The sequence below is a fragment of the Anoplophora glabripennis genome, unplaced genomic scaffold (assembly GCF_000390285.2).
Source record: "Anoplophora glabripennis isolate ALB-LARVAE unplaced genomic scaffold, Agla_2.0 scaffold1244, whole genome shotgun sequence".
In the NCBI taxonomy this organism is placed as follows: domain Eukaryota; kingdom Metazoa; phylum Arthropoda; class Insecta; order Coleoptera; family Cerambycidae; genus Anoplophora; species Anoplophora glabripennis.
The window spans coordinates 36482-55413 of record NW_019417318.1 but is presented as its reverse complement, the minus strand read 5'-3'; the positions used below and the strand labels follow the sequence as shown (position 1 = coordinate 55413).

The 18932-nt window shown below is 34.1% G+C and overlaps 1 protein-coding gene across 1 annotated transcript; it reads right to left on the bottom strand.

The window, feature by feature from the left end:
* Positions 1–2: 2 nt before the first annotated feature.
* On the bottom strand, positions 3–17716 carry LOC108916138 (calpain-C). Its single transcript, XM_018722341.1, has 8 exons — positions 17488–17716; positions 12376–12516; positions 7862–7931; positions 5817–6072; positions 1349–2504; positions 504–768; positions 223–281; positions 3–157 (listed from the first exon to the last, which is right to left on the bottom strand). The coding sequence occupies exons 2-8, from the start codon at positions 12511–12513 to the stop codon at positions 131–133; spliced, it is 1971 nt and encodes a 656-aa protein (XP_018577857.1). The 5' UTR covers positions 12514–12516; positions 17488–17716; the 3' UTR covers positions 3–130.
* Positions 17717–18932: the final 1216 nt, after the last annotated feature.

Sequence of the window (18932 nt, the reverse complement as noted above, 5' to 3'; positions counted from 1 at the left end):
CGTTAAAAGAGGTTTTAATAACTTAATTTACTTATAGTATAATATTTTACAACTTAAAGGTACAAGAATTAATTTAAATATAAACATGATTATGTACAATTACGTGATGATAACTTGACGGCTAATCTTTTCAGCAGGTCAACGACGATTTGAGCCACTGGAAATAATTTTCAAATTATATATAGATCGCTAAACAAAAACAAATTACGGGAAATAATTTACCTCTGATAGATTTAATTTTATACTTCCATTTTGGAGAGGGTCCTTTGCTTCGAATATATCTGCAAATATATGAAAAAATTATAACGGTTCACATTAATATAATTTTGAGTCGCTATTAACGGTATTACTGGACTTTAGTTAGGATTTCGAAATAAATATATATTTTTCCCAAAGGCCGCCTCTGCGATTCTTAAATTTTTAATTTTCGGATCCCATCAATTTTACTTTCAATTCTATTCTGGTAAATTACACAATTAAAATAGTTGATGGTGCATACTCACTAAATGAAACGGTTAAATGTAATATGGCCGAAACGAAATCGCCAAATCGGAGGGTCCCGTCCTTCCTCATGTATCTTAAAATCAAGGTGGCTAAAACGTCACTGCTTAGTTGAAATCCGACCTCCAGCAGGGCATCTCGCAACCTTTCGGCCTTCAAAATTCCCGTCTTCTCCTTCGTATGATTCTTGAAAGCCGTCTGCCAAAATTTGAGGCTACACATCAAGTCTTTAAAGTCGCTAAATTTCAACCTTCCAGTGCCAGAAGTCTATAAAATTATAAATAACTTAATATTTGTAATTTTTTAAATTATTTATATTAGCTTTTGCACCATTTACTTAACATTCACAGGTTGAAAACTAATTCAAATCAAGTATAGACATTTTGGTAGGCCAATGATGAATGTAGGGAACAACTACTCTGCCGACTAATACTCCGTCCAGCATTAAATTTCTCTTGCAATGTCTCTTTTAATTATTTTATTTCTCGTCAAACCTTTTACAGTTGAGTAAAAGTACAAGAGCTAAAATATTAATTAAGTGCCTCATTATGCGAGTTTATCATTTGTCAAAGGGGCGATGTTAGAAAAAGGAAGAGGTAATTTCTTCAAAGTTCACATTATTTAATTATATTGTTATTTTTATTTTTTTAGATAATTATTAATGTACATGGAACAGATATAAAACAGTTAACACACAGGGTGCCACAGGTTTTAATCGTGAAAATTTAATAGATAAAACGTGAATAAGAGTTTCATCAAAATCGACCAAGCAGTTTTTGAGATATTTGAAAGAAAAGATTTTTATTTTTTTCATCAGACATTTTTTAACGAGGCAGACTGTACTCACCTCAAATGTTAAAACGATCTGCCGGCAAACTTCTATCGATGCGCAGCTCTTTATGTAATCATTAGGTAAACAAGCGTCCAATAACTCCTGTAGTTCGAATGCGTTCACAGTCCTGTGCTCGTCGGCCAACTGCAGAAAGACGGCTTCGTACTGACTAAAACTTTTACCGTCCAGAAGCGGTGGAGCTTTCACAATTGCCGACTTAACCAACAAGGGAACCGTATCCAGCAATTTCAACTTCAGAGGCTTGCTGGAATATACCCTCAGGGTAAATCCCGATTCCTGCCCGGGTTCGAAAGTGGTGGGAATTATCAAATAACCCCCCTGCTCTAACTGGCACCTGTGGCTGACTTGCCGGCTGTTTGTGTACTGGGAGTTGAACAGCGATTTGTTCTTCTTAAAAAATGCCTTACCTATCGTTTCAGTGCTGCTTTTTGGTAATGAGTACGACGTAAATCCTATGACTTTGGGTTCCATTATGCTGTGTTGGTTCAGCGAGACGACCACCTCCTCCATCTCGCTTAAAAGTAAATGGAGTTGGGGGTTTATGTGAAACGTGTCTGGGTTGTTCCGGCAACCTCCCGCGGACACCCCCTTTTGCCAGTTCCCCTGGTACAGTCTCATTTGCCACGTGCTTTTATGGTGCAAACTGGGTTCGTCCCTGCTAGTATCATTGTCCAAGTGGACCACTTCTAAATGAGTGAAGGTTTGCACGAAATCGGAGTAGGGCATCCAGAACTCGCCCTCCTGAAGTTTCCCCTGAATTCTTTCCAATTCGTGAGGTGGCGTCTCTGACCACTCTTGGGAATCTACCGACCAGGACCCCGTATACTCAGAAGACTGCCCCAGGGGGTTTCTTATTTTAATTAATTGGATTGCCTCGCCGTTGAACGATTCAATTCTTTCTATCGAATATATCCGATAATTTATGCCTATTTGCACGCCATTTGTTAGCTTCTCCGTGTGAGATCTGACCTGATTCGGGGGTTGTACCGAACAGGTGATTATCGAAGTCATATCTAAGAGTTTGTGTAAGAGTCTGGCACATGAAGTCGCATCTTGCCTGATTGGAATACTTTCTGTGATTCCTCCAGTTAAGTCAGCTAAGCCGTCAAGCATCGAACCATATTTCAAGGCCTCGTAAGATCCATGTAATCTGGAAAAGGTAAATTCGAATTAGATATTCCTTGAATTTCATGCAAAATTGTAGTACATATTCTCTTTATTTAAAGTTAATTGATTGTATTTGAGAAAAGGGAGATTAGCATTTTGAGGTGTGCCTGGACCCAAATCTAAAAGTGGTAAGACCTCTTCCCCTCATTTGCTGTTCGTGAACTTTCTATAATACAAAAAATCATTTTAAAATCAACGAACTGAATAAGTTATTATTAAAATGGTTTTCTAAAATAACTGGAATGCTAGTAATAATAATAAGTGGTAGGTAATTAAACAACTGGAAAATAGATAGTGCGATGAAAATATCGTGAATAATACTGTGAAAATTCTCCAAGTTATCGAAGACGGGAAAATTATATCTAGTTGAATTAAACTTCCATTGGACAAGGCCCGAAAAAATAAAGATTAGTCAGACTTCTTGTTGTGTAATTCAGTAGAAAAATAATTGGGTATTCTACTGCATAACTATTCTACGGTTACCGTAGCAAACTCAATTTGGATTAGACATAATTATGTAAAATTATCTAATTATTGTAAAATACATTGCAGATTTCGTTGCAGTTGCAATTATTAGGAGGCTATTTGACTGGGACTCCGCCCCCCCCCCAGATATTTTCAAACTGTAAATTTAAAATTATTTATTTAAATCGATAAAAAATCTAAATAGCATGCATTCAATATGTCTTGGATGTTATGTTGGTTGCATAAAGTGCATGTACTTCGTGAACGTAGCTCAGATTAATGCCATCTTATGATCGTACCAAAGAGTTATGTTTGACCGTGCGCGCAATCCCCACTCCATCGCGGACGGTGAAATCCGAGTCCATCTAGCAAGCATATTTTTACATATTATGATTGGACAAATTGGAGGTTTGGAGGAGGCGAAGAAAACTGGACGAAATTTGGACTTTTAAACATTTACCGGACAAAATTAAGAAGCATGAAAATTCTAAACTCAAGAATAACTTGGTGAGTTTTTTACTTTTAGGAAGAGTAAATATTGCTTCTTGTTTAAGTAGTACTTATGCAGAACAAATAAGTAGTCATAACGAAACAGTTAAGAAAAATCGATTGCTTCTTTCAAAAATTATAGATAAATATAAAACTGTGGTACATGTAACCTTCCTCTTCGTGGACATAATGACAAAAGTGACTCGGTAAACAAAGGGGTATTTTTAGAACTGATAGACTAGTTCAAAAATTGATCCCGTTTTAGATAAACATCTTATAGTTGTTTTATATTGGCAATTTATTGATGAATTAATTCATGAAGTCGCTTCATCAAGAAATTAGACAAGTGTAATGCACCAAATCTGCTGTCAAATAACTTCATTCAATTATAATATGTTCTAATTTTCATCAATTTCTTTGTCAAATTCAGAAGTATCAATACAACAGATTTCCAGTCTCAGATTAGTAATGAGGTTATGTTATTGGAATATGTAAATTATATTGTGTGGTGTCGTACTAGTTTAGCATTGTTTTTACTAATTTGTTACTTACAAAAACAAATATTTATATAATTTGTGTTAAAACGATACCGCTGTTGTATTATTAAAATTATAAGTGGAAAGGTGACATTTTTGAAATTTATTTGCTTCTTTGATTTGTTGGTAGAACTGATTCATGCGTCGAAAAACTTGACAAAGTCTGTAGCAGTATAAAATCACACTGTTTACCAATAAATTCGTGAATTAATTCATGAAGAACTTTGTCAATTTATTCATGAATAAATTGTCAATGTAAAACAGCTATTAGTGATGCCCATGTTTTTAAAGGAACTTCAAAAACTATACAGAATGAACTATTACAGTAATCTACATAATTATATCCTAACTGGGTTGGTTGATCGATTATCCACTTCAGCCCCCGCATGTTGGAATTTTACTTCTCGCATTGTATCTAAGTACTGGACCTACACACTGACAGTATTCATTTTGGGGTACTTGCAAAATACAACGACCTTCAAATTCCGCAAAATTTTTCGCCTGCACCCCCCCGCAGCTCTTATCATATATCTTCTCTTTTCAAAATGCACCCTCCCTGTACTCAAACCCACAGGCCGCCACTGGTTATAATACTGTACCAAATGTCGCCCTTTGTTTCATGTTTCTAGAATTTGATCTATTTCTTTCTAATATATTCTTCTACCTGCTTTGAGTTTTGTACTGCGATTTTTTTTATGAATTAAGTTGTTTCATGAAGAAGTTCTACACTACATACCTATTGTTCTATGCTGCATTTTCTTAGAAACCCATGGACATGTCGAGTACAACGAAAAATTCAAAAACAGCCGCGCCATTGTGGGGAGAGTTTTTGTGGAGGTTGATATTTGTTATTGAGAACTGTCAAAGTTTGTTAACTTCGTGTATCGGATTGTACAAAATAAAGGAAATTTTGTACTATACTTATACCAATAAGAATATATTCGTACTAGAAATGATAATTTACAGTCTACTTTCCATCTGGCCATCCTGATATGTCGTAGAATGGTCATCGTCGAGAACTAAATATTTTAGAAAGTATATCGACCATATCAGAAACACAGAAACAAAGAAAAATGTCTCTTGGGTGAAAATCAATTGCGCAGTTGCATACTTTTTTCGGTGAATATCAGACTTACTTATTAACTAATCGCATAAAAAACTTCCACCTTATTCGATTCCGGCTGGAATTTCACACAATGTTAACTTGGCGCGACCACTTATATAATAATTATAAAATAGCTCAGACTCAGAAGAGAAGTGTTAATCGTTTACAACCACCTGTTGACGTTAATGAACTTCCCACAGTAATTTCGAAGTCGGATGTATTAATTAATTATAAACTATTTACGTAATATTTTTCATAACTTCTGGTGAAACTGGTTTAAGAGTAAAAGTAAAAGTAGCTATAGTGGATATACACCGCTGCAAATTGTGATGAATAAAGGTAATGCATTATTATAACTCAAAATAGTTGTTTTTTAGTCAATTGGTACCATACCTGACGTAGGTATTTCTGTTTCTGTTTTAGTTAATAGAATATGTTCTATTTCCTTCTTTCATTTTGTTAGAAGCTTAGAATAGAATAGATATTATATGAATTGAATATTATTAAATACGTTGTTTTAATACCGGACCATAAAAGGAGGTGGTTTAACTGTTTTTAAAATTATATAATACACAATTGGAGCATCTGCAACTCGCGTGTACCTATGTACAGTTAACAGTTGGTAGTAACTTGTATGTCTGCTTAGAAGTAAGAATCTATAAGATTTGTTTATAAACATAATTAGGTATTTTATACTTACTTTGCATAAGCCTTTTCCAATAAACCGGGCCAGAAGTGGTCGGAGTGTTGCGACTGAAGGAAGGCTAATCTTCCGTGTACGGTTGGCAGCCGATCATCCACAAGGACCTCCGTCCACTCGCCACACCACCATAACCGGAACCGAAAGACTCCCGAGTATTGTTCTCCATTAAAGGACTGATCCGCGGGCACCACCCTGTAGAACAGCCCTTTGTTCAGGTACAAAACGCCGAGGCAGGACACCAGCCACCTATCTCCTAAAAGTTTAAATTGTTTAATTTATAAAGGGACGTATAGGTACCCAATTGAAATTGTAACATCTTCAAATTGAAGAGTTTCCAGGTTTAAAGAGCAAACCTTTTTCATGTAATAAGAATTACTCGGTTTCGGGAAACTTAAATCCGTTTATATTTATATCTAGATTTACGGTCATGCTTTCAGTAATACCAAAAAAAATTGTCGGCCATAATACATATAAAATATATAAATATAAATTTTATGTAGATCATTTCGAGAAAAAAAATTTAAGGTACTCCATAACTTAAAACTTATAGTAAACAATTCTCTAAAGCAGTTGAAGAACACCGCGTTATCAAATTTGCATAATGTTACAATAATGAATTTCCTAAAAGGTACTACTGCGTTATGTTCACATTAACATTCATCCCTAGAAGTTAACAGTGGATATTAGCATCCGGTGGTGACAAATAAAAGTTTCCGGAGATATCGGCGGTCAGAATTTTAATGCTTCGCTAATATTTAGAGGGGAAAGTTGTCGTTTGTCATACTTCAACGCGGTGTCGGTTGAAAATTAAAGCGTTTACGCTAAACGCGGATTAGCTACAGTTTTGCAATAGTCATTTCCTCCTGTAGACTTTCGTATCATTGCGCATTACCGAGTATCAAACAACTAGTTGCAATGATCGAAGAGAAGCGTGAAAGTGACAGGATTCCTCGATTCGTCACCATTAAGCAACGTCTCCCACTCGCTTTTGTAAAGCTGTCTCAGTTGATCAAATGCAATTTAATGGAATCATTTAATGTTCTGGTTGTCCCTTTCATCAATATTATTTCGCTTTACCTAGGTATCCGGCTTTAGCATAGGAACAGATCATTTCGTCAGTGTAACAAATTTTATTGTATACTACTACAATGAATATCTACATTTCTTTGAAAGATGGCGATGATTTTAGAATTAGCAATTCTTTATTATTAAATAAAACCAATTAAGCCTGTATCAGACAATGCCATTTTTTTGCAAGCATGCAATTTTATCCCCGCAGACTTGTTTACTTATCTGTTTCATGATGTTTCTAGAAACCTAAAGAAATCTTGTGAAACAACGAAAAATATAGACATATAGACGGCCGTGCTGACACGCGGGGAGAGTTTTTTACATTTTGTTATTGAGAAGTGCCAAAGTTGTCACACATGTGTTAAATAAAGGAAATTTGTCATATTATTATAACCAATCTATCGACAGGTACCTATCAGTTTATGAACTTTAGATTCCTCGGTGTGTTTGTCGTTCAGGTCATCGTCAAGATGAAAGTAACATCACCGTAAACTACCTACTCGATAACCTTGTCCTTGTTCGGAACCTAATCATAGCAGAAATGAAACATGGTACATACTTTGCTCATTTATTCTTTAAACACTTGGGAGTTGCTTATAGGCGGGAATGTATAAGAACTTTCACCTCTGTACAATGTACATGGTACCTAATTATTGTTACGGTCCGTAGATAAGTTCGTACGAAAAAATTTGAATAAAAGCTTTGAAAAATTTCGCAGTAAACCTTGAAAATATCAATATATTTTATTTCCAGGAATTTTAAATAATCTACGTACCTACTGTTTAACTAGTTTACTGGTTTTTAAGTCCCATCAGAATTTTTGGTTTAATGATTTCCGTGCTGGTTGCCACCGTCGTCGATTTACAACTCCCGACGTTTCGAGAGACATATCGCTCTCTTTTTCAGACTTCTGAGCTTCTGTAAATCGACGACGTGGCAACCAGCCATTGCAAAATCTAATATCTACTTACCCATCTTTCCAGGGCTAATATCGAACTGCGCTGGTCCATCTTGCACAAATCCTGGTCTAGCACATAAGTCCTAAAAACAATATATCGCTTTAAGTTTTATTATGTGCAGTGTTTCACTTTCTAATAAATACAGATCTATAACGTCCCTTACCTATATACAAAGGAAGATATAGAGAAACAATTTTTTGACTATTGTTCGAAGGACGTCTTTGTCCGTTCAAAATGCATAAAAATTCTAGGAATCAGCTTTAGAATCTTTCAAAACATCATACAATACAATATATATCAAGGTAGGTATAGGTACCTACATAGCAAGAGCGTTAATCAAAAAATTGTCCGTCATTTTAAAAATAAGCCGACTAATCTGCTAATATCACATATCTTGTAAAGACCTATCGGTATTTTATTAACGAAATATTACTTCGCCTTCGGTGACATTACGTATTTTTGTCGGCCATTTTGTTTTCTCGTTCTTGGTAAAGTTAACATGCTGCACAAGTTATAAAAAGCTGCACACCACATCAGTATCAACTGTCGCACAAAGTTAAATAATGGACAAAAAATGTTTTCTATCTCTCTTGTGAATGAAGTTATGGACTCTTGTATTCACTTGAGTTGGCTGCAACACTGCACAACCTACGATTAATATGCCAATGCCATTTCCCATTTCTTAAATACGTTATAAATGGGTGGAATCTTCTTTGAACCACCTCTCCTGAAATTACATTTATGCTAACGTTATTCTCGCAATAATGCAATCTAAAGTTAATTAAAGGTATCCTTGACAGCAAATAAGGTTATTCTCGGAGGCGGTGGAGGTATGCCCAGTTGTTTAGATTAATTTGAGGTGAAATACAACGTATTAAGTATAACTGTTTTAATTCCAAGAGCGCTTTTATTTCATTTCCGGTTTAACAATATTCCCTATTTATTTCCTTAATTAAGTCCCTACAACCCTACAAGTTTTGAGTTAAATTGTTGTGGTCCTGTCTCTAGACTTCAATAAGCTGAAATTTCTATTATTGCTTTCTTTTTCTCCTTAACCTCAGACAAAAGATGTAATTTAGTGGAATTTAAATATAATTTTGGAACAATTTCAAATGGCAAATGAAAAATAAAAATACCTATACAGCATACAGTCAAATCATTCATACTCGTTACAAGATCCTGACAGAAGACATCGCCTCCGGCGAAGCTACTAAACCATAGATTATGTCGATGTAACAACTACATTTCCTTATGACTTGCAATTTTATTATCCCAGTAAGTAGCTATTACAAATCACAATAAAAACCAACTGTAGGTACATGTTTTATTAAAGGTTAGCAGACAAATTCGCCTGCTCGTTACGTTAAAAGTGAACGTCCTTTGAAGCCCACGTCACGTCCACAAAAACCCACGATGTTTGCAACGAATCTTAAACGAGATTGTTGTCCCACGAAAGAGTGTTCGTACCAGAAATATCGAAACCCGTTCCTCATTCGGACAAAACTCGAAAATCTACCTGTCGACTTATTAGGTACTTTTATAAACATAATTTCGAGTTTTTGCAAATGGTTCAAAACTGGAAAGTGTTGTATCTGCCCGAGCAGATTTGATTGTTTCATAAAACGTCATCAGAGTCGAAGCTTCGGTGTAATTAGGTAATACAAATAACGCATAAGTTCGACAGTTAAATTAAAAAATGTATATAGCGAATACATTTTATTTTTTTACTAACCTAACCTTATTTATTAGTGCAATTTTTTTATCAAGATTCAAGAAAAGCGCACCACAACGATAGTGAGTTTAGAGTTACAGATAAAATTCATCAAGTACACCCCCCTGATCAGTTCTTTACTGCAATATGCAGAAGTAGAAGCATACTTTGGTATTATTGTGTTGTACAAAGAAACAACGCGAAACGACTGCAAATTGTAGATAATAATTAATTCGCTGGAGAAACTTGTTTCAAATTAAACAATTAGTTGCTAGTCGTATTCTCATAATTAAGGAATAATAAATAATATGTTTATAAATATGAACGTAAAAAGTAGACCTTGATATTGTTACAGCTTAAATGTTTGTTTATATTTCTCCGTAAGATCTAAGAAATACAATATTTATATTTTTATTTACGAAGCTACGTCATGATACCAAAGAGAAATTCAGCGACACAGTGACTATGACATAATTTTTTTCCCAGTCTTCGGGCAGACATTTATGGAAAATGTATCTCGTGCTTTTAGATTTTTGTTACTTTACTCATAATCTTTTCCAAAATGGGCACCTGTTTAAACTCTTCAGTCAATTCATTTCCAATGTGGCGTTAGAATCATATCATTTTTCACAACATCCTTGAGAAGGAAGATATTCAGAAACAATCAGATTCTATTTCGGAACAATAGATACTTATTTCCTTTTATTTCTTGTACAATTTCACCTTTAAAAGTTATTTTTTTCCACTACGTAAAGAAAACATGAAATTTAATGAGTGTTTAAGAACGAAGACAGGACAAATACCTTGGAAAATTATAAGATATTGTATATGGAATAAAATTTAAGTAGGTACCTACATTTTTTTATCAATGAATACCTACTTGCTATTTTATTGCCTTTGAATCTATTGAAAACAAAACAGTTACTGTAATCCCAATCGTAAAACGTGAATCAAATAAAATGTTTTTTCTAAATTCTTTTGTTACACGTTACACATTACCTATCCTTTTAATATCATCTGAAATACATTAAAAAAATTAATAACAAAAATGATTAATAGCTTTAGTTCCAGCGAATCTGCTTTCTGGTTTGGCACTTACATTTCTTTTTTTCTAAACGGCCTTATTTAGATATTTATGATAGACATTTGTAATTAACTAAGCAACAGATGATAGAAGATTAAATTTTGCTCTTTCCAGCCACCGTCAGCCGGATGTGTTGCTAAGATTAGGTTTTGTAAATTGAAGAACGAAAACAAAAGCATGCATGTGTGCCAGTATAATACCTACAGTATGGCTAGATTAAACATAGCCGCTATCGCAGTAAATATAGAATTGTCAAGAAATGATTTTACTTTTTTTTATTGAACCCAGAATATCAGAATACCTAACAAGGACAATCTTCAGAACATTTATCTCGTTAACCATTTTTTAGAGTACTAGTATTTTAAACATAAATTCGCTGTCCATTTACTTATCGAGTTAAAGTTTTTCGTCTTTTCGCTTCCCTCAAAAGATTTCAGTGAAATTTAAGAAGGCTGCTTGACTAGAAGAGTACTTTCTTCTGGAAATCTTGTGCTTGTTTAGGTAGCGGAGAAAATTTTCTCCCAGATTTAAGTATTCGTATTGTCGGCCGTCGTCGAGTCGAGGCCAGCCTGTAAGCTAGTCGATGTAAACAACCACGCACTGGTGCGCATTCCGCTGTATCCATTTTGCTTTTATACTATTCTCGTTTGAGCGAGTAAAATGGTGGTGCCACATATAGAATTCAATACCAGCAAATAAGGCCGTTCTTTGCGACACACTAGTGAAACTTGATACTAGATATGTATGTCGCATATTATATGATACGCTGCTTTCTTTTAGGCCGTGGCCCGTAGATACTGTTAGTGCAGTTGAAGCACCCGATAGATATATACATATTAGACTGCATAATGTATAAAGTTACCTACAGGAGCAATAAATAAAAAGGGAATTTTCCAAAACTTATATGTATACCTAGTGTGTCTGGATTCTCTTGTTAACACGAACACCACACCACGGACTTTATTTATTGAAAAAATAACGGCTTGGGATCATTCTACGTCCCCCAAAACATTTAGTTCCAAATGCGAAAACAAAATATTGGTTATTTTTCTACACGTCGACAAACTTTAAAGAATTGCAAAAGAAAATTTTGTAGTAGGTACGCGTCTAGAAATGCCATGAAATGAAGATAGAAACAGCTGAAAATTCAGAAACTTTAATTTTAGTGGTAGAAAACTACAATCGAAGCGTGAATGGTCTACTAATGAGAAATAGCATGCTATAGCCACAATAAAATAATTTTAATCTAAACATCTACGGTAGAATGTTAGAATTCTTCATAAATTCAATAAAACTGGTCACAATCCAATACACAGAATCTTAAAATCTATCGCCAGATATGCGGTTTGCGCTGGAATGTAAACCCGTTCAATTTTTTATTTCCTACGGCAGCGTTAAGGTTCCGATTCTAAATATATGTAGATATATATTTTAATTGATTATTTACGAGCACAAATATGCATTAGCTAAGCCGTTTGCGTATTTTATGAATATAACATATTTCTTTCGGAATTGCAAAGGAGTTATTGCGCATTCATATATTCAGTTATATCATAATTTTAACTGTTACTGTTATACAACCTCTGCAAGCGCATAAATAAGCAATTATATTCAATTTTAAAGGCCGGTGTAAATAAATAAAGATTATTTCTGACAATACAATCAACGGAAAATAGGTAGTCCTTACAAAGAAAAAAGTTTTATCGAGTACCTAATGATATATACACTTACTTTTGGTCTCTTCCACGTGAATTGAAATGGCGGCGTCTGGTGGTAAAATACTGAGGCTTGAGTCGCAGGAAAGTCGGGATCTTCCCAAAGTTCGCCGCGTTTCAGACATGCCCTTCGTATACGTTCGTATTCGCTCATACCCTACAAAAGAATATTTAAAGGAATCATACAAAAGAAACGCGCACAAAACAGTGTGGTTTAATATGTATTTTTATTGCTTATACAGCTAAAAGAATAAATTTTGCATAAAAATAAATTTAGTAAAATGTTCACCCCTTAGAAGATACAGCCTCTCAAAGTTTCCAGACGGAGATGGAATAGCAGCTGTAATCATGGGCGTAGCTAGGAAGGGGCAAGGATGTGCGCCCCAGAAAAAAGTTCCAATAATATAATCGTTCTCATATTGGTAAGTCGCCGACTGCGCCATCGCCACCTTTTTTTTTAGAATCAAACGAAAAAGTGCTTAGGTTTTGAAATATTATATCGGTAAGTCGTTCATTGCCGTTTTTTTTTTTGAGGCGTCCATAGAGCTTGCAGCCAGCTCTAGGCCTACCCCAAGCAAACATCCTAGCTACGCCCATGGCTGTAATTTGAAAATAATAATTAAGTTCTCGGACAGGTTGATAGGTGCCTATACTTTTTTAACTTGACGTTCAAATATCTTGATAAAAAAAGTAAAATGCAATAAAAAAAATTTGGATCTTCCTGTGTCTCAATTAATATTAACGTTAAAGGTAATCTTATATCTTTATTACATTCTGAGCAGTGCATATCAAACTGAGACATATACTATAATAATGAGTTCCCATAGTAGAATACTTAGGAACTCGTTACTGTTAACATGAAAATTAAATAATTGAATCTAGGTACTATTATGCTTAGATTGTTCATTGTTTGTATCTTCGCAAGATCAATTAGGGATTTTACCCACAGCGCTGTTAATTATTATTTGATACAGCGTAATATCTACATTGTTTAAAGAGGGGAAAATTCACTTTTGCACACCTTTTCTGCATATATGAAAGATTTCGAACTTTCTTGGGCCAGTGCTTAGATTTATTTTGGGTTTGTAACTTTTGAAATCAAATTCTATGTATTATAAAATTCATATACTGAGTGATTCAGTTTGATATTCGCGGCCTCGTATCTCTTTTATTTTAACAAATAGCTATAACGAACCCTATATATTTATCAAATGACATTATTAGATCGTGTCCATGGTAACCATATGTCAAAATTGCTATAGTCAACTGTTTTTGTTCAAATGGCACACTGTGCCTACTTATATTTTTTTTATCAATTTTGGAAGATTTTTTTTTAAAATTTTTTTTATTATAGAAATATTACTAGAAAAACAACAATAAAGATGAACCCTACTTTCAGTAGGTAGCTTTATTTTGAAAAATGATAGCCAGCAGCGGGAACAACTGAAATTTGATGTTTCTAAATAACGGTTTGTCAAAATAATTGACATTTTGTACAACATGAATACCTACAGTAACCAAGAAAAACTAGATATCTATGATTTTAATAAATTTATGGAGAGAGCCGAAAGAAAGCTAAAGCTGCCAGGTATATTTTTCTTTTAAAAAGAAAAGAAGAGTTTTTAAATCCAGAAGGGTTTACAAATACCAAACTGAAGCACCCGGTATATTGTACTTAGTGCATTTATTAATTTTTGCAAGGAAACAACTATATATTTAGGCAATGAAAAATGATTCGGTAAGGTACAAAAATGTAACAAATTGTGAAGAGGCTGTAACGTAACTGCGCATATGTCTATTTAGTATATAGGTAATTATATAAATATCAATGCACTTTCTGCGGAAAGTATCTCATTCCTTTATGAGTCACGCAGAGAGGCATTCATTGCAACATTTAATCGAAATTATTGGACCTATGCGAGAGCTGTAGAGGTGCCATGAACACGATAGTAGTACTAATGATGCGGTATAAATACCCTGTCATTTCTCAGGTCATCGCTCTAGGTTTTCTTATCCGCAGGTCCGCGTTCCAAGCCGATCCTGAGTGACGGCGACTTGCAGTAGTTCAAAATCAGTTCATCCATTAATCATTACGCGCACCATTGTTTTAAATTTCTTACACGATTCTTAGTACCTAATAGGTTGACAAACGGTGCGACGAACAAATATGAAAATATTGAGACAAGCTTTCAGAGCTCATAGTATTTTAATCCGTTTGTACACTCACTATACTAATTTGCAGTTTTACTGAAATGTAGGTATATCTATTTTACACCAACATTGAATATACTTAGGCATTTAACATTCTATATAGAAAGCTGAAAATCTGTAAGGAAAAGTTAAACATGCGGTAAAAGTTATACCTACGCGATTAAATACACAGGAAAATGCCTTTTAAAGGTATACTCGCTGAATAGCGCATTTTCCTATTGAAAATTCAAGAAACAACATTCAATACGGATATTATTTTATCTTTTAATGATAGTGCAGGTAAAAGAACGAGATCTGTACAAATGTAGGTATAATAATATTTCAAAATACTATACTTACTCGTAAACGAAGTCATGCAAGATACTTGTAATTATTTCCGTTTAAAATATAGAAATAGTTGTTTAGAAAGCCATATTAGTATTTATAAACATACTGCATGACACAGGTAGGTACATGAAACCTACTAAAATAACTAAATAAAATGTTTAACCTAATTACTTAATAACTACGTAAAGTTGTTAAAAAAGTCTTGTTTTTTTAACATTTTAACGGTTTGTCAAAGAAAATTATGTTATAGGAAAATAACAGCATTTCTACCCGCGTAGAAAGAAATTGAATTCGATTTTAGAAATTAAATATTTCAAAACGACCTTGAAAAAACCAGTAGAAGGTATCGCAGTTGTCAATTAGTAAAGTATCTGCAAAAACAATTGAATACCTTGATACCTACTTATCCATGATATCAAATTAGGTATAATATGTGCCTAAATGAAATAAAATAAAAATATAATTTCACGATGAGTTGTCCAACTTTGATAACATATAGGTAGTACAAGCCGGGCAATTTCTTAGATGGATGCCAAAAAACTTGGTCAGTTAATGTGATTATTTTGTTTGAATGCCAGTCACCCAAGCGTTACGAAATGAAAAGTGAAATAATTTATTTTACAAACCCTCGACTATGCTTCTAATTAAGGAAATAGGCGATTATTGTGCAATCGATATTAATTTATTTTTTTACATTAATTAAAATATTGCTTTATAAACCAGCTGTCCTACATGATTAAATATTAATACAATGGCTTAATGCTCAATTTAACACAATTATTAACTAATTCACAAAAGATTAAACTAACATTTTTAAATTTTTGTTTCAAAATTAATTTTTCACGCAAACTATACGGGTTTAGACAATGGGCATAGATATTTCAAAACCTAAGCGAAAAAGAACAGTCCACACTAGAAACAAATAACAGGATGTAGGTATGTACACTTGATTCTGCGTAATATAAGGAAGTGAAACAATGTTTTCAAAACCATAGCAACCTCATAATTGTGGGAAGCTTTTGTGCATCTCATAAACAAATAACAATCACAGTGCAACAGTTCTTATACAAATTTTAAGTTATCATATAGAATATCTATATTTAGATATAATATAAGCACGTTCCTTTTCTGAGGATGTTCAGAAAGGAATGCCAAGGATAATGATCTGTCGTCGTAAGCAAATTAAATAAACGAATATTCTTCAGCAAGACCATATCGATATTTTTAAAGTTCATTGATTGGCCTTCAGACTTGCAGAAGATCAATATGTAAACAAGAAAACAAGTCGTGGTTTTATCAAAATCCAATTAGATAAGTAATCTGACATTGTTCTGTCGAGTACTTGGTATGAGAAATTAATATTTTTTTCAAAATTTGACACATGATTGTTAATCAGTATCAATGAAAGTAGGTATACGATTTAATTGCAATAACGTGTTTGCAAGTGAATTAGGAAGATGATAGATTAAAGCTCAATCTTGTAAAAAATTTATGTGTGGAATTACTATATAATTATCACATGCACGCACGTTAAGAATATCTTGTAGTTTCAGTTTCAGATTAAACAATAAGAATAAAAATTCGTAAAAAGTTTAAAACTGGTTAAACGGGAGGTGGCTAATAATAAACCGCGCACTACACGACAGAATTATTTTTCAGATTCTCGAATTCATGTATATTCATAGATTCAAGTCCAATACTGTTAAGTAAGTTGGTATAGGTAGGTAGGTACCTACTTAAGTACCTACTTAAATTATGACACACACGTACAAGGTCGCTCTTCACAAGAGGAAAGCACATAAAATAATATACTTAGGTAAATATATACGTTAATATTATTTTCTACAACAATTAACGATGTTTGGAAAAACTATAGGCTCCAAATAAAATTTTTAAGTTAGGCATACCGATCATCATTGAAGTCTCTTGCTGTTCGTATGGGCATATGACATAAAATAGTATCTGATCGCTTCGTAATAGGCATAACTAATATTTAGGCAACTGTATGTGGAAACGAGAGAAAATTTTATCCGTATCCCTGTTAATTTGCTTATAGTGTCTACGTATATAAATAATGCGATTTTACGAATTAACAGAACATGCAAAAATTGTTCCGTAACACTCCGAGACGAAATTTAAATCATTGTTCCCGATTGTTGCGATGTATTGCGATTTTGGGCACTTTCATATACTGAGAAACTTTTATATCACCTGAAAACGATCATTCTCTATATACCTACTACCACTGATTTTGCAGAAAAGGTTCGCCCAAAGTTCAAGTTCCTGGTGGTTTAATACAATTTTGCAAGAGTAATTTCGTTACCTCAGTATATAGATATGAATAGTTTCTATAAAATTGCTTGACACTACTTTTGAATTCTAAGTAAGAAACATTAAACTAAAAATATAGCGTGGTTTGCTCGTTACTTGAATTGCATGCATATCACCACATTTATGTTTTAATAGCTGCTTAAATCGTCATCGTGGAAAAAATCAGTACGAAACAAATGAGAAAAATTTAAAACAGAACGAACCAAGTAAACTAGTAAAAGTTGTGTTTAAAGAGAGCGAAAAAACTAGACATACTTACCTACTTCGATATTTACTTCTATATACTTGAATGGAAATAATCCAGAGGAAAACCCGCCACAGCACTCACATTATCCCTTTCGGTCGCACAGAACACATGAAACCAAACACTCAGATAATTCCATAAATGTGGCAGAACAGTTTTCAAAGCACGTGTACCGTTTCAACTGGGTGGGAAGCAGCAGGATCTACCTACGTGTGCACCCAAAACTCTTCGTCGACTGCCGAGATCGACGGCCAAGCAAACGATTGCCTCACGCCAGCCTGACCTCGTTCATTGTTGCTCGTAGCGCTTCGGGTATGCGGCGAAATTTTTTGCCTTATATCAACTTTCTTTTATCGGCTAATTGTTAATAAGTACGGGCCTGTTATCGGATCTCAAAAATATACGGTTTGGAATTTTTCCGGTTTCGCGCGAAATAAACGCCCTATGAAGACTGACAGATCGACATTGTCTCGTTTGAAATTAATACGATTTTAGTAGCCTCCTCGAGTAATTATAAGTATCTACTACTTATTACGCAATGGAATTTATGAATTTCAATTATTAAACAAGTTATGGGTGACATGGTTAAAATAACTACTAAATGTTTAGAGATAGATAGACTTTGCATGTAAAAAGAGTGAAACCCACACTTTACATGTTTTATGAAATGCAAACAAAAAGTCAATACGATTAGACCTTATTTAGTCGAATTAAAGCAATCGCATAGTGCCCCAATATTCTGCAAACAAATTGTCCGTGGTCAAAACACCAAAACGGCTAAGCCCTTTTAAGACAGTCAAAACGACCGTATACTGCCCCAAATATTTGTCAAACAAAAAGTTTGCGGGCAAAGTAGTTAAAACAACTACGATATAACTAGCTAGACTTTCCATTCAAGGGAGTGAAAACCACTCTACATGTCGCATGGAATACGGGCAAAAAAACAAAGCGGCTACGCCCTACTAAGACGGTTAAAACGACCGTATATTCTGCAAACAAATGTTCGCGTTCAAATCAATTAAAAACAACTACAATATGACCAGCTAGACAATCCACTTAAGGTGGAATTTGCATTTCAATTAGTCTAAAAACTCTGCTCTGCGTCTACCATAGTATACGAGCTAGTATTATCAAGTCAAGGGCGGCTAACAGAAAAATTTTAATGAAATACCTTCTCATCTTCTGAAATGGATAATTAATATAATATTTCCCTTACGTGTGATTTATCTTGGATTCATGGAAATTCTTTTCTTTGGATAAATGCACTACACAAGGCACAATGATACACAAAACAAATAGGACCTGCACGTGCGGCACAAATAAATGAACTGGCTGGCTATCAATAAGTAGTAACGGACTGTTACGAAACACTTTTTTCCTTTAAACCTGTGCGCGCGTCATGTATAAGTGAGACCTACCAACATGAATCATAGAAGAACGGAGATGCGAAAAATAATTAA

Excerpts from the sequence above, each read along its gene's own strand:
- LOC108916138 (XM_018722341.1), bottom strand. The coding sequence starts at position 12,513 with ATGAGCGAATACGAACGTATACGAAGGGCATGTCTGAAACGCGGCGAA. Across the intron at positions 6,073-7,861 it reads TATTAGCCCTGGAAAGATGG|GAGATAGGTGGCTGGTGTCC; the intron begins GTAAGTAGATAT and ends TTAAACTTTTAG. Across the intron at positions 2,505-5,816 it reads TTGGAAAAGGCTTATGCAAA|ATTACATGGATCTTACGAGG; the intron begins GTAAGTATAAAA and ends TACCTTTTCCAG.